The sequence below is a fragment of the Strongylocentrotus purpuratus genome, unplaced genomic scaffold (assembly GCF_000002235.5).
Source record: "Strongylocentrotus purpuratus isolate Spur 01 unplaced genomic scaffold, Spur_5.0 spur5_scaffold_1, whole genome shotgun sequence".
NCBI classification, from domain to species: Eukaryota; Metazoa; Echinodermata; class Echinoidea; order Camarodonta; family Strongylocentrotidae; genus Strongylocentrotus; species Strongylocentrotus purpuratus.
The window spans coordinates 50,534,998-50,547,742 of record NW_022145594.1 but is presented as its reverse complement, the minus strand read 5'-3'; the positions used below and the strand labels follow the sequence as shown (position 1 = coordinate 50,547,742).

The following is a 12,745-nucleotide window of genomic DNA, read 5'->3' as shown; positions in this document are numbered from 1 at the left end:
TTTCAGGGTCATATTGTTTCCTCGATTGTTTTATGTCCTAGTCATAACTGTTGAAAAAAGATCTATAACAGGTGTCATTATCGTTAGATACACGTACCTACATATTTAATAGCATGGTCAATAACATAAATCTTTATACGTAAATAAAAATTACCAACCTTCATATTCAAAAGTTTCATGTGTGAAAATAATATGGCTTGTAATGTTATTTATTTATTCATATCTTCATTCGACCATTCTTGTAAGCAATACGGTGGTTTATATCACTGCATTGTGTGTATCAACAGAGCAATTGTTTTTTTAAATTTTCAATTGTTTAAAGATACTCGTCCTACCTATAGCGTAAAGGATTATGGGAAAACTCACCTGTAATCTTCTTTATTATCTTGATCCATTGTTGGTAATTGTCGAAGGTAGACGGTCTGATAAAAATGAGAATAATGCACACATTCAAAATCGTCATTATCAGTACGTGGTGATAATTAAATAGGTAATGATAATAAAATGCACACAATTTGATACTCAACCCGCCCTTACCGAAGGCCACCTCAACGAAAAGAAATTGTTGCCGATTTTCCTTGCCACATTGCCCCGAAAAATGTGTTTATTTCGGTCCGTGGTATCAGAACGATGTCACGCGCCCTCAAGCGCCGTAATTTATGACCGTAAATCCTTCATAATTTCGATATTAAAGATGTAAATATATCGAACATATTCGGGCACCTTGCTGTCGAATTCGGTTAACAGAAGTTAGGGGAAACATTATAAAATCATGTTTGAATGGACGAAAGTGATAAACAGTGGCGAATCTAAGTTTTATTTCGCTAGGGGCAAACCATGACATTGCCCCCCCCCCCCCCCCCCCGCCCAAACGCTTCTGCATTAATATACAAGCGAATCGGCAGTATTATATTGACTTCAATCTCCAAAAACATAATTTCTTTTACCCATATAAATATTCCAAAGGCACCATCTACTGCAGCGTAACAGCATTACAATGCGATTACCAAAAATGGTAGTCTATATCATTCAAATATGTATTGCCCAAGTGAATATGGAGAGCGAGAAGATTAATACTCACCTTAGTAACAGCACCATACATCCAACCTTACCGGCAAGGTGTCGTACAGTTTCTTTGTCTGAAATATTTGATACATTTTGCATGATGAACCTTTTGGATACTATGAACATGATATTTAGCCTACATCAGTAGCGTACGCAGGATTTTTCAAGGGGGGGGGGGGGGGTAAATCTGAAAATCGCGCCCGAAAATTTCGCAACGACTCAGCCAGCTGCTGAATAAGCGGCGGGGGCAGGGTAGAATAAAACAAATGAATGAATTGTTTGTGCAATTAATGAACCCACACAAAATAATATTTTGTGAAAATATAAACAGTGAACTGAGTGCGTTTCATAAAGAGAATCTTACATGAGTTTGAAAGTCGTTGAATTTTCTAACCAAGAATTGTTTCAGATAGTTGACATGTTAAATTAATCAATGGCTTAGGCGAGGCGTCAACAATATCGATACCAGCAGGCTGCCGCCTCATGTATTGGCGCATCGAGGCTGCAATTACGGCCGAAGCCTGGCTGGGGCTATTATTTTTCTTTTATTAGCCCAGCCGGCTTGCGCCAGGCTGGGATCTGAGGCTCGGTTTCCATTCGAAAGGCGGCAGCCGGCGCATGCTTTTGAATGCCATTTCCTACCGCCAGCGGTAGCCGGCTGAGCTAATTTAAAAAATGCAGCTTAGACGCACAAGTGCAGTTAGCTGCCGCTGGCTGGTATATTTATTTTTGACGCCTCGCCTTACACATAATCGTTTGTTTTTATTCGATTATTTTTTCAAAGAAATATGATATCTTGCGCTCCATGTATTTGATTTGTGCCATTACTTTTTACTGTTAACACAATGATTGTTTCAGCAAGCGTATGATATCAAGAATATTGTTGATATTTTCCTGTGATGTTTATGTCTAGCTATTTATCATTAGCTGTAGACGATAAGAGAATTTACATTGGTGTGATTTAGAAAGCAAATACTTGTAACTGTTATTGTTGTTACATTATTTTAGGGGCAAGATCAGAGGACTTGCATGTTGCAGTTTCTGTTGCTGAGCTAAGCTGAGTATTGTGTTTAAATCCGAAATAATGCAAACTAAGACAGAAGTTTAAGTTTCAGTTGTATGTTCAATATGGCGGCTCCAATCTACAAACAGGGGACTACGCCCTCAGTCGGCATGAGGTATACAGTTTGGATTGCATACACAACACTAAGTAGTTTGATGGCTTCTTGGTGTTGATCAGAGGCGGCGGAGCGACTTCCAAAGTGGGGGGGGGGGCCAACAAAAAAGGGCACTTTCTAGGAAAAAAGGGCACCTACAAAGGGAAATCTCAAAGCGAAAATATACCATTTTTAGACATTGGTATATACCCCTTTAATGTGATTACTTTATAAGGGATGATTTCAATATTTGTTTCTCTTTATAAATCGTATAAAATATTGCTTAAGCATCATACCTTGCAGTTGGGTGTGGAGGTCGACAAAAATCATTTGCGAGAGAGCAAAGCAAGCGAGGAAAAAAAAGATTTGTGAGGTCGCAGTGCGAAAACTACATCTTATAAAGAGGAAAAAAACAATCCTCATCGGGTTATAAATAAGCACATTCTCATAACAGCAAACTGAAAAGACCTTTGATAAGTAACAATTATAAGATATATATTAGCGAGCGTAGCGAGCGAGCTTCGGGAGATATTGCTCTTAGTCGCTTGAAATTAGGGGCACGTTTAATGATGAGAGGAAAAGGGGACACTTATCGAAGGGACAAGACACTTATTAGAAAATAAAAGGAGTACGTGTCAAAGTACAGAGGGTTATTATCAGAGGTGAAAATGGGGCACTCACCAGGGATGAAAAGGCACTTATGAGAATGGAAATTGGGCATTTGTCGACGGAAAAGTGGTAACCATCAGATTTTGAAAGGGGCATTTATGAAAAAGGGATAGGTTCCTCATAAGAAAGGAAAAGGGGCACGTATCATTGTTAAAAAGGTTAATCATCAAAGGTGAAAAGGGGCACACATCATATATGAAAGAGGCACTTATGAAAATGAAAACGGGGCACTAATAATAAAGGGAAATGTTCATTTGTTGAAAGAAAAGGAGCACCGATCAGATTTTGATAGGGTCATTTATTGGAGGTGAAAGGGTGCTTTTATGAATAGCGGATATTAGAGATGAAAAGAGCATTTATTAAGGAAGGAAAAGGGGCACGTGTCTAAATAAAACGAGTATCTCTTAGAATTGAATAGGGTAATTTACCAGACATGAAAAGGGGCACTAGTAGGAGAATGAAAAAGGACTATTTTCATAGGTGAAAAGGGGCATTTATGAAAAGGCGAAGGGCTCTTTGTTAAATGGGGGTACTTATCATACGGAAAAGGGGCACTTATTAGAAAGGAAAGGAGGCACATGTGAAAATATAAGGTGCGCTTATCCGAGTTAAAAAGAGGTAGTTATTAAAAGGGAAAGGGGCACTTCTTACAAAGGAAAAGGGGCAATTGTCAAAGTAAAAGGAGCACCTCTAAGATTTGAATAGGGCAATTATCAGAGGTGAAGGAGGCGCTTAGCAAAAGTGAAAAAGGGCGCTTCTCGTACCCAAAAAGGGGCACTTATGAGAATGGAAAATAGACACTTATTGCAAAGGAAACTGGGAACTTGTCAGGGAAAAGAGGTACGTGTCATAATAAAAGGGGCACATATCAGAGGTGGAAAGGGGAGGGGCACTTTTAAAAATTAATAGGGGCACATATCAAAGTAATAGGGGCACTTTTGATGTAAAAAGGGGCGCTTCTTACAAAGTTAAAGGGGCACTTTTCCTATGGAAAAAGGGGCACTTTTTGGGTACTTGAAAAAGTGGGGGGGGGGGGGCACTGTGCCCCCCTGCCTCCCTGGTCCGTCGCCTCTGGTGTTGATGTCTCCCTTTTCCCCCTTCTCCACTGTACTTGAGAGCTTCAGTGGTTTATTGCTGAAGACCTTGGGTACGTTTTAATGGTATTCTGGTAAAGTTTGCAACAGACTTTATGTAACTTTACTGAGTCTAATATTGCAGTGTGTTTAACAGTTTATATGTATATACTGATGTTGTGGGACAATTTGGTATTTGTTCCAGCGTATTATGAATACTTACAGATTAATGTATGTATTCTTGTTTGTCTGATGCAAGTATGATGCTCTGATTGCTAGATTTATATTACTGTTTGATAAGATTCTTACAGCTAATTTGATGTTTAGATTGTATTATGTCATTCTTAGTAAGTAAATGACTAATATTTGATTTCAGTGATTTTACAAGAAAATCAAGATGAAATATATTTGATTTGGAAAGCAATTTGTAACTACTTAAATGATACTTAATCAAGAGAATATCAATATCTCTGTTTAGTAATTACTTGTTTGTTTTATTTCATTAATATAATCCTGTATTTTTGAAGCTGACATTTGTAATTGTTTGAACTATTAAGAAATGTTTTGTTTTTATTATTCTGCCAATTGCAGGGTTTTTTCCCGTTTCTGCGTGCATGAATCACCGAGAATCAACGGTTTATGAATTAGAGCACCGGTTATGCTAACACACGTCTCCTGAGTTTCATTCATCGTCAGTGGCGGATCCAGGGAGGGGGGCATGTGCCCCCCTCCCCCCCGGCCAAACAAAATATGTTAAAATCAGCCCTAAATTCGCCCAAAATGTACTGAAAAACAGGAACGTGCCCCCCCCCCCCCCCCCCCCCCGGCCAAAAAAATAAAATTAAAAAAATGCCAATGGCTGACCTAAAAAAGTGACCCTACTCCCCCCCCCCCCCCCCCCAACGAAGCAAAATGTCAAATTTTAAAATTTCGTCACCAAAAAAAAAAAGTGTCCGCTACCCCCCCCCCCCCCCCCCCCCCCCCCCGCTTATTCAGCCGTCGGCTGAGTCGTTGCGATCTTCTTTTTTTTTGGGGGGGGGGGGACTAAACAAAATATATATTATGTTCTCCTACGTGCCCCCCGGTAAGAAATTCCTGGATCCGCCACTAATCGTATCATACGTACTACGACAATACAGTTCAAGAGACAGAGTATAGCTAGGACATTGATGAATAACGTACGATTGCGATGTAGTGTAGAATCTACCAAAATCTCTCTCTCTCTCTCTCTGAGCGAGTTTTTCTCTTTTCAGAGGTAGTACTGTATTTTTTAATTTTTTTTTTAAAACAATATTTTGACAGACTATAATATTTCATGTTCAAGCATTTATTAATTTTTGTTTAATTCAACAGATACAGCGTTTTTTAAAGAAGCAAAAAATTGAACATGAAATGACTAAGAATGTTATCATTATTATTATTACTATTATTGTTTTAAAAGAATAAAGAAATGTATGAAAGAGTTGTTTTGTTTAGCAATTTCTGTTAGTTAAAAATTATATTTTTGAATTGTATTTTGATTATTCTGAATGTGATGTCAAGTCAGTAAGATTTAAATTGCATGATTTCGAATATATGTACTGCCTCTGGTATTGAGAAAATAAAACACCTTATAAATATTTTTAAAAAACATGAAGTTAATTTCACGCCTAAATAGGATCATCACGCGGTTTTATCAAACCTCCATAGTTGAATTGAATTTAGTTTATTTTCCTCTGCAAAACATACAAATCTATCAATAGTTTACTACAGATTGGGCAGTTGGGTTTACATTCTCTCATTCTGGGCACGTGTGAATTATATTTGTCTATAGACAATAAAAAACAAAATAAGAAATAAAGATAAATATTTTGTTTTACCCGACATATTTAGATTTTTTAGACATTCTTAAAAATGCTAGTTTAATAGGACAATGAGCATTCCGTCGGTTAAGTAATATCAAAAACATATTTTGCCCGACATATTTAGATTTTTTAGACATTCTTTACAATGCTAGTTTAATAGGACAACGAGCATTCCGTCGGTTAAGTAATATCAAAAACATATTTTGCCCATACAATGCATTATTTTACCACAAACCTACGGCCGGGGAGGGGAGGGGGCCATTATGGCCCCCCATAAGATCTCGGCCGTGAAACGGCCGATCTCCGTGAAAATGTGCACGCATGTCAAGTGAAGTGTATAAAATACTATGATAATTTCAATTTTTTGAAAAATTCACTAATTTGCATATTTATGGTAACTTATGCAAATAAGGTCATAACAATCACATTTTTACCCATAAATCATATATTATTCATATTTAAGCATTCTTTTTCACTATATATATATTCATTAGACCATTCGGAATAATAATACGAGAAAAGAAGTTGGAAGAGCCAGCTTATTCCTTATGTTATCTCTTGTTTTGATAATTTCCTGTTTTTTTTTTACTTATGTATTTTAATGTGGTTGTTGTTTTATTTCATTTCTAACTACAATTCAACCATTTTGACTCCCAAAACAACCACCTAAACTTTAAACAAGACCCAATAACTCATGTTTGATCTATTTTTAGGAAAAATGACTTTTCCATATGTTTTATACACATTCGGGCTGACATGCATAGACAAAAGGTCATGTGACCTTGTAACCGTAGGTCCGATTTTCAAAAAAAATCTTTGAAAAGTTGCGCAAGACTCAAACAGAAAAAAGTCATCCATATGCGTTCCCGAACAATCAGAAAAATCGTGGAGGGGGAGGGGGCCTTATTAGGGTTAAGGTTAATGAAATAGCTTTTATTCCAACGATACATGTTCATTTCGGACTTACAACAAACACAAACAAAATAACATAGTCCTTTTTTCAATATACAAACCTAAGCCATATTTTGCGATGACGTATATAGAATCGGTGAGATATTCCTCCTGATCTTCAGTAGATGTTTGACGTTCATCAGCAAGCTTGCGTGGCTCTACGTCTCCACAAAGAGCGCTTCTCAGGAAACGGACTATGCTGTACGCATACCCGGGTAGACCTATCGTACCAATAACAAGCTTATCAGGAAACACCACTCGTTCATCATCACAAGGTACAGCCTTGCCTGGTTTGTACGACAATATTTCATGTCTTAATTCATCTAGCTTCCCTTTCCTAATCACCGAGCTGGAAGTAGCCATCTTTGTACAGATTTCGCCCTGAATACGCACACAGACACGTTACACGCTCAATAGCATACAGATTTGTCGTATGGCTAGATAAGCATGTTACATAGTAGGTCTAGTTATTACTAGGTGTAGGAAGTTCGTTATAAGCTAGGCACGTATCATGTACAACAGGAGAAACGGATGAGGGATTTTAATGAATGATCAACCGACCTTTGACCTGTGGTATGAAATATGAATTAGAATTTGAATCACATACAGTAATCTGCCCATGCATCTGCCCATGCACTGCCTTCATGCTCAGGCGCAAATGTTACAATAGTTCTCTCCATGTTAATGGTGGAAGCACAATATTCCACGCTAGTTTCTATCCATCATTACAATGTTTGAGCCTAACATCATCATAATAAAACCTTTGATATAGATATGGCTATTCTTGAGGTTTCAATCATTTTTATGCATCATAGTCGACTAAATTAACCATAAACATCGAGGAGAGGGAACTATGGTGTTTCATATATTACTGCATGGTGTATTATGTACGGGGTTAGAGCACTGTTTTTTTTGTTTTGTTTTTTTTTGGAGTCTAATTCGTGAGAATTTGTTTTTTGTTTTTTTGTCCGGGGGGGGGGGGGGGGCAGGCCCATCCCCCCCCCCCCCCTGTGGATCCGCGCCTGACGTTACATGAAATTGGGAAAAACCAGAGCAAAAGCGGGGGTAGAAAAAAGATTGAACCAACTCGCGCGTGCAGAAGGTCATTAGCCCGTTCAAAGTGCGCCCCTAACGGTGTGGACTTGCCAACTCTATGAGTAGGCTACATAATACAGAATGAATTGTATACATACAACCACTGCACCATGCACACTTTATTTACGATTTGTGTGTTGTGTATACATCTTAGTCCAGAATCTGGCCTATTTGATTTTTATCTCCACCAAACCAAAGCAGTGCGACCTCCACGCCTCCACCTACTTACTTGCTGCCAGCCGATGATGTCATGATCCTGAAACTACGACGCCCGGCGGCGTTATTCTTTTATGCGGCACAGATTGGGTTTTTTTTTTTTAAAGGGGTCTTGATTTACAGACTAATAGTGGTCGTGTGCGTACTAGTAGTAGAGGTCTATTTTTAATAGTGTTACATCAACAAATCAAATGCAATTGGAAATCTGAAGAGGAGGCAGCACGTCAATAAGGAGAACATTACAATGATTAGTCAATAAAACTTAATTAACTTAAACGAAGAGGAATGTTATCTAAACACATAGTTCGCGATGGATATTCACACTTCTTAGCAGCGCTAATGCGCTAGCGAACATGCCTAGTCTCACGTACGTGCAGACACTATTCAGAAGGGAAAGAACGTACTTTCCATAGGCTCAACACGCACCACGCCCCAATCTGTGCCGCATAAAAAAATAACGCCGCCCGGCAAAGGCTGGGCTGGTGGCGCTGGTGGCGCATATTTTTATTACACACAGGGTGTCTCAACTCCGCTTCTGCATCTGTCTAGCCATGGGGAGATTTTGGAGGACATACTGTGTATGATCGAATTTCTTTGGTTACACAACTGTTTAGCAATATTCGCGAAAAAAATCCTAGAAGTGTTCTAGTGAAAGAGTCTAAGTCGTCAGCGCAAAGCACGTACACCAAGGGAAGGGAAGATGATAAAAAGGGAATGAAGGATAGTGGAGAGGATATGGAGAAGGAAAAACAAGGAAATACATAAGGAAAGAGAAGAAGATATTAAAGTTAAAGGCAGAACATAGAAATACATAACGGAAGAGCTAAGAGGATTATAGATTCGGGTATAGACTATAAGGAAAAACAAAGAAATACATAACGAAGGAGAACTGAAGGATAGAGAAGGAAAAACAAAGAAATACATAACGAAAGAAAAGTGGATTAATTTAACGAGAAACAAAGACATGCAACGAGTAGGGCCTATAGGCCTACGCATGTACAGCTCCAGCAATCCAAATATACTGCTTAGGGTAAGGTTACACTCTGTCTCAAGTCGTTGGCACAGTATGTTTGACTAAACTGGCTAAACAGTTGTGTAAAATAAATATGCGCTCCCCGGCTAGGCTGTGCGTGCTTTTTGTCTTCTTCTTCCCCAGGTAAACCAGTTGAAACCAGTTAGATGTTCATCTGGTATCAAGTGGAATCAGCTGGTACCTATGGTGGCTCCTACGGGACAAGCAAACGCAAATATTTGACGTTTATTCAGACGTGAATATTGGTCGCAGATTTTCCAGCAGATTTTCCCGTCTGCGTGTTCCTTCAGGGCCAATGAGTACAGAAAAACGAAAAATTACGAAGCAAATGTATATACGTCAATTTTTTTTTATTTGTTCGTCTTGGACGAAAAAAAAAAACGAAAAATTTGTTGCATAGGTATACGTCAACTATTTTGATTTTCACGTCTTGGACGTAAAAAAAGGAAAAATTGTTGCATAGGTATACGTCAAACTTTTACGTGTCCCTTAGGATCCACCATATGTACCAGTTGAATCCATTTGAAGGAACTGGAATATGTGCCAGTTTATTCAACTGGTTTTAACTAGATTCATGCAGCTGGTTTACCAGTTGACCCATTGACTCTACTGGCACATGCTAAAAACAAATATTTATTCATGTTTTCTTTATAAAAAGCAGGGTAGTCTCATTCAAGCCACAAGGCCTGCTTTACGAGGGAGCCCTGCATTCAAAGGGGGCCCTGCTGTACACAAACAAATTACATTTCAAATATCTTACAATACACATAAAAATATACAAAATATACAATAATTAAAAACAACATAATATAAACTAACTATAAAACATTTTTTACAAATAGGAGATTAGATGAAAATGGAATAGGAGAGAGAGTAAACGAAAGAGAGAGAGGGGAGAGAGAGAGAGAGAGGGAGAGAGAGAGAGAGAGAGAGAGGGTGCTAGCAATACTTCATGTGAGCGATCGCAAAATCAACTCACTTGAATTGAATTTCACGGACATTTCGTTAAAAAATGGGTAGCGAGGCGGAACATTTGGTAAGTAGTGAGTTGAATAATTTTGCTGCTGTGTACGTGAAGGTCTGTTTTTTTAATCGGTTCTGGGTTTGGCAAGGTACAATTGATGCATTGAAATTGATCTCGTGGGATACGGGTTAGCACTTTGAGGTAGAGCTTGTATTAGATAAACAGGAGCAAGATTATTCAGGATTTTAGACATAAGTACTTGATAGTTATATTCCAATCTATGTTTGACGGATTGCAACCTTAAAGCATTTAACATAAATTGTACAGGCGTATAATAATGTGCATCTAATACTAAACGTCAATATTTGGTTTGACATTTCTGTAGTCGCTTTAAATCTTTCATTTTCAGTGATCCCCAAACAGTTGAACAATAATCAATGTGAGGAAGAATTAAAAAAATAGTATAAATGAGTAAATAAACGTTTTGTCAAACAGTGCTTAATCCTTCGCATACATATAAGCGAGTTCATAATCCTCTTGACAACATTATTGACATGGGGAGACCAATCTAAGTTCTGATTTACATTAACACCCAGATATTTAAATTTTGTTACATTTTCTATAAGTTAACCATCCATTTTTATTTGTAATTTGTAACCCTAAATAACATAACTTTAGTTTTTTCTGTGTTAACAACTAGTCCATTTTCATTCATCCATTCACATAAAACTAGTATGTCATTTTGTAACTGGGTTTGAACAGCTTGTACTCCATAACCAGATGAGAAAATGGCAGTGTCATCTGCGTACAAAGAAATATTAGTAGTTGAATGCACGGCTAAATCACATATGTCATTAATGTACATACAAAATAGTAGCGGGCCCAAAATTGAACCCTGCGGTACCCCAGAATGAACTGGAAGGAAATCACTTCTAATGCCCATTGTATGACACACATTGATTTCTTCCCACTAGGTAAAACGGCCAGTTGATTCCAGTTGAAACCAATTAAACATACTGGTATTAAATTGTTACACTAATTAATACCAGTTAAACACAACATAACTAGTTGATTCTAGTTTAAAACCCATAAAACCAAAGTGGACCATTAGACTAGTTGATACAAGTTAAAAGGATAGTTGAGTTGCAGAGGGCGCTACACACAATAATTTTTTGTGAGATAAGAACGTAATATTTAAATGACGAAATCATCTTTATTTCATCAAAATCGGTTCAAAGACGGCTGAAATATAACGATTTCTAATACTTGTGTTCCACCACAACTATTAGATATTTTGAAAAAAATGAAAAAACCGTTGAAAAAAAGAAATAACGGCTTTTACGTCGTATTTCTGCCAATGCCGATGTTTGCTTTTTTGTTGGCATTTTCGTGTTGCTTATATTACCCACAATTAGCCGGCTTATGTTTTGTTATTTTTAATTAAATAATTAATTAACGGTCACCGTGTTTTTTTTAAAAGTGGAGCTGAACTGGTATGATCGTATTGGCTAAATTTTACACATTTTGGGATCTAACATTATCTCATAGCAATTTTAGGTTCTAAAAGTGCACTATAAATGTCATAGATAAGAATAAGAGTAATAACCATGCACTTTGAAGGCATTTGCGGTCTGAAAATAGAACTAAACTATCCCTTTATATCAATTAACAATTATGTAATAAATAACCAGGAAACAACTATTGTTGTTATTGTTGTATATATCTATATGCCCGAGCTCCAAACGTTTTACTTAAAGATAAACTTGAGTTCTGGTAATGCGATTGCATTATGAAAGAAAGGTGTGGAATGGATCAGAAAAGTTGATCATATAGCATGTAAGTAATGGTGTGTAATGCAAGGTTCTGGAGTCATCAAAATCATCATAAATTTGGCAGAGTCTTGGTAAAGTAACAATCACTTACACAGAAAGATGTATATGGGACAACACACATGGTGTCGGGGCTAGTACTACCCTGATTTCCTTATCTTTCTATGCTCATTACTCAGCCAGTATACATTTTCTTCCAAAATAGTTTGGCACATGAAATTTATTTGTAATCTTGAACATTCAGTGTAAGTTTCGTTATATTCTGTGAGAATTCATTTTCTTTTTTTACCAGAACTCAAGTTTATCTTTAATATGGACCCCACGCCGTATAATACTCCGCTCGCTACGCTCTACTTGGACACTCAGATTTAAGTGTCTCCACCCCCCCCCCCCCAAAAAAAGGATTGACGCCCCCTGCTTTAGTCATGCCTTAATCCTCATAACCAAGTCCTTCGAAGAGGTCCTCTGATTGCTTACCTTCAAGCATAATGGTACATGCTTCCTTAGAAGCCATGTAAAACAAACTGACCGGCAAACCTTTTGGCCCGAATTTACAAAGGAGGTCATATGACGCACATAAAACTAGTTTTGTCGACAAACCTCCTTTTTTAAATTCTGGCTTTTATCTCCGTCATACGCCAATGCATGCATGACTTCATTTTCCGACACAGAAATGCGTCAGCACCTGGCGACGTTTTTGACGCATCACCCGAGAGTAATAACTTACAGAAAATGAATGTAAAGTAAACAGTGCAAATGTAGATTAGATTAACCGGCGCATTCACTTTTGGTATTTATACAGTGCGTCCCCCAAAAAAATCTATACACTTTTGAAATGGCTGCCAAATA

The 12,745-nt window shown here is 37.7% G+C and overlaps 1 protein-coding gene across 1 annotated transcript in view; it reads left to right on the top strand.

The window, feature by feature from the left end:
* Positions 1-10,115: 10,115 nt before the first annotated feature.
* The window catches only part of LOC115921429 (guanylate cyclase soluble subunit beta-2-like), a 30,546-nt gene continuing 27,916 nt past the window's right edge, over positions 10,116-12,745 (top strand). The window contains exon 1 of the mRNA XM_030978911.1: positions 10,116-10,139. Coding sequence (XP_030834771.1) covers positions 10,116-10,139 — 24 coding nt within the window. The remainder of the gene's footprint in view (positions 10,140-12,745) is intronic.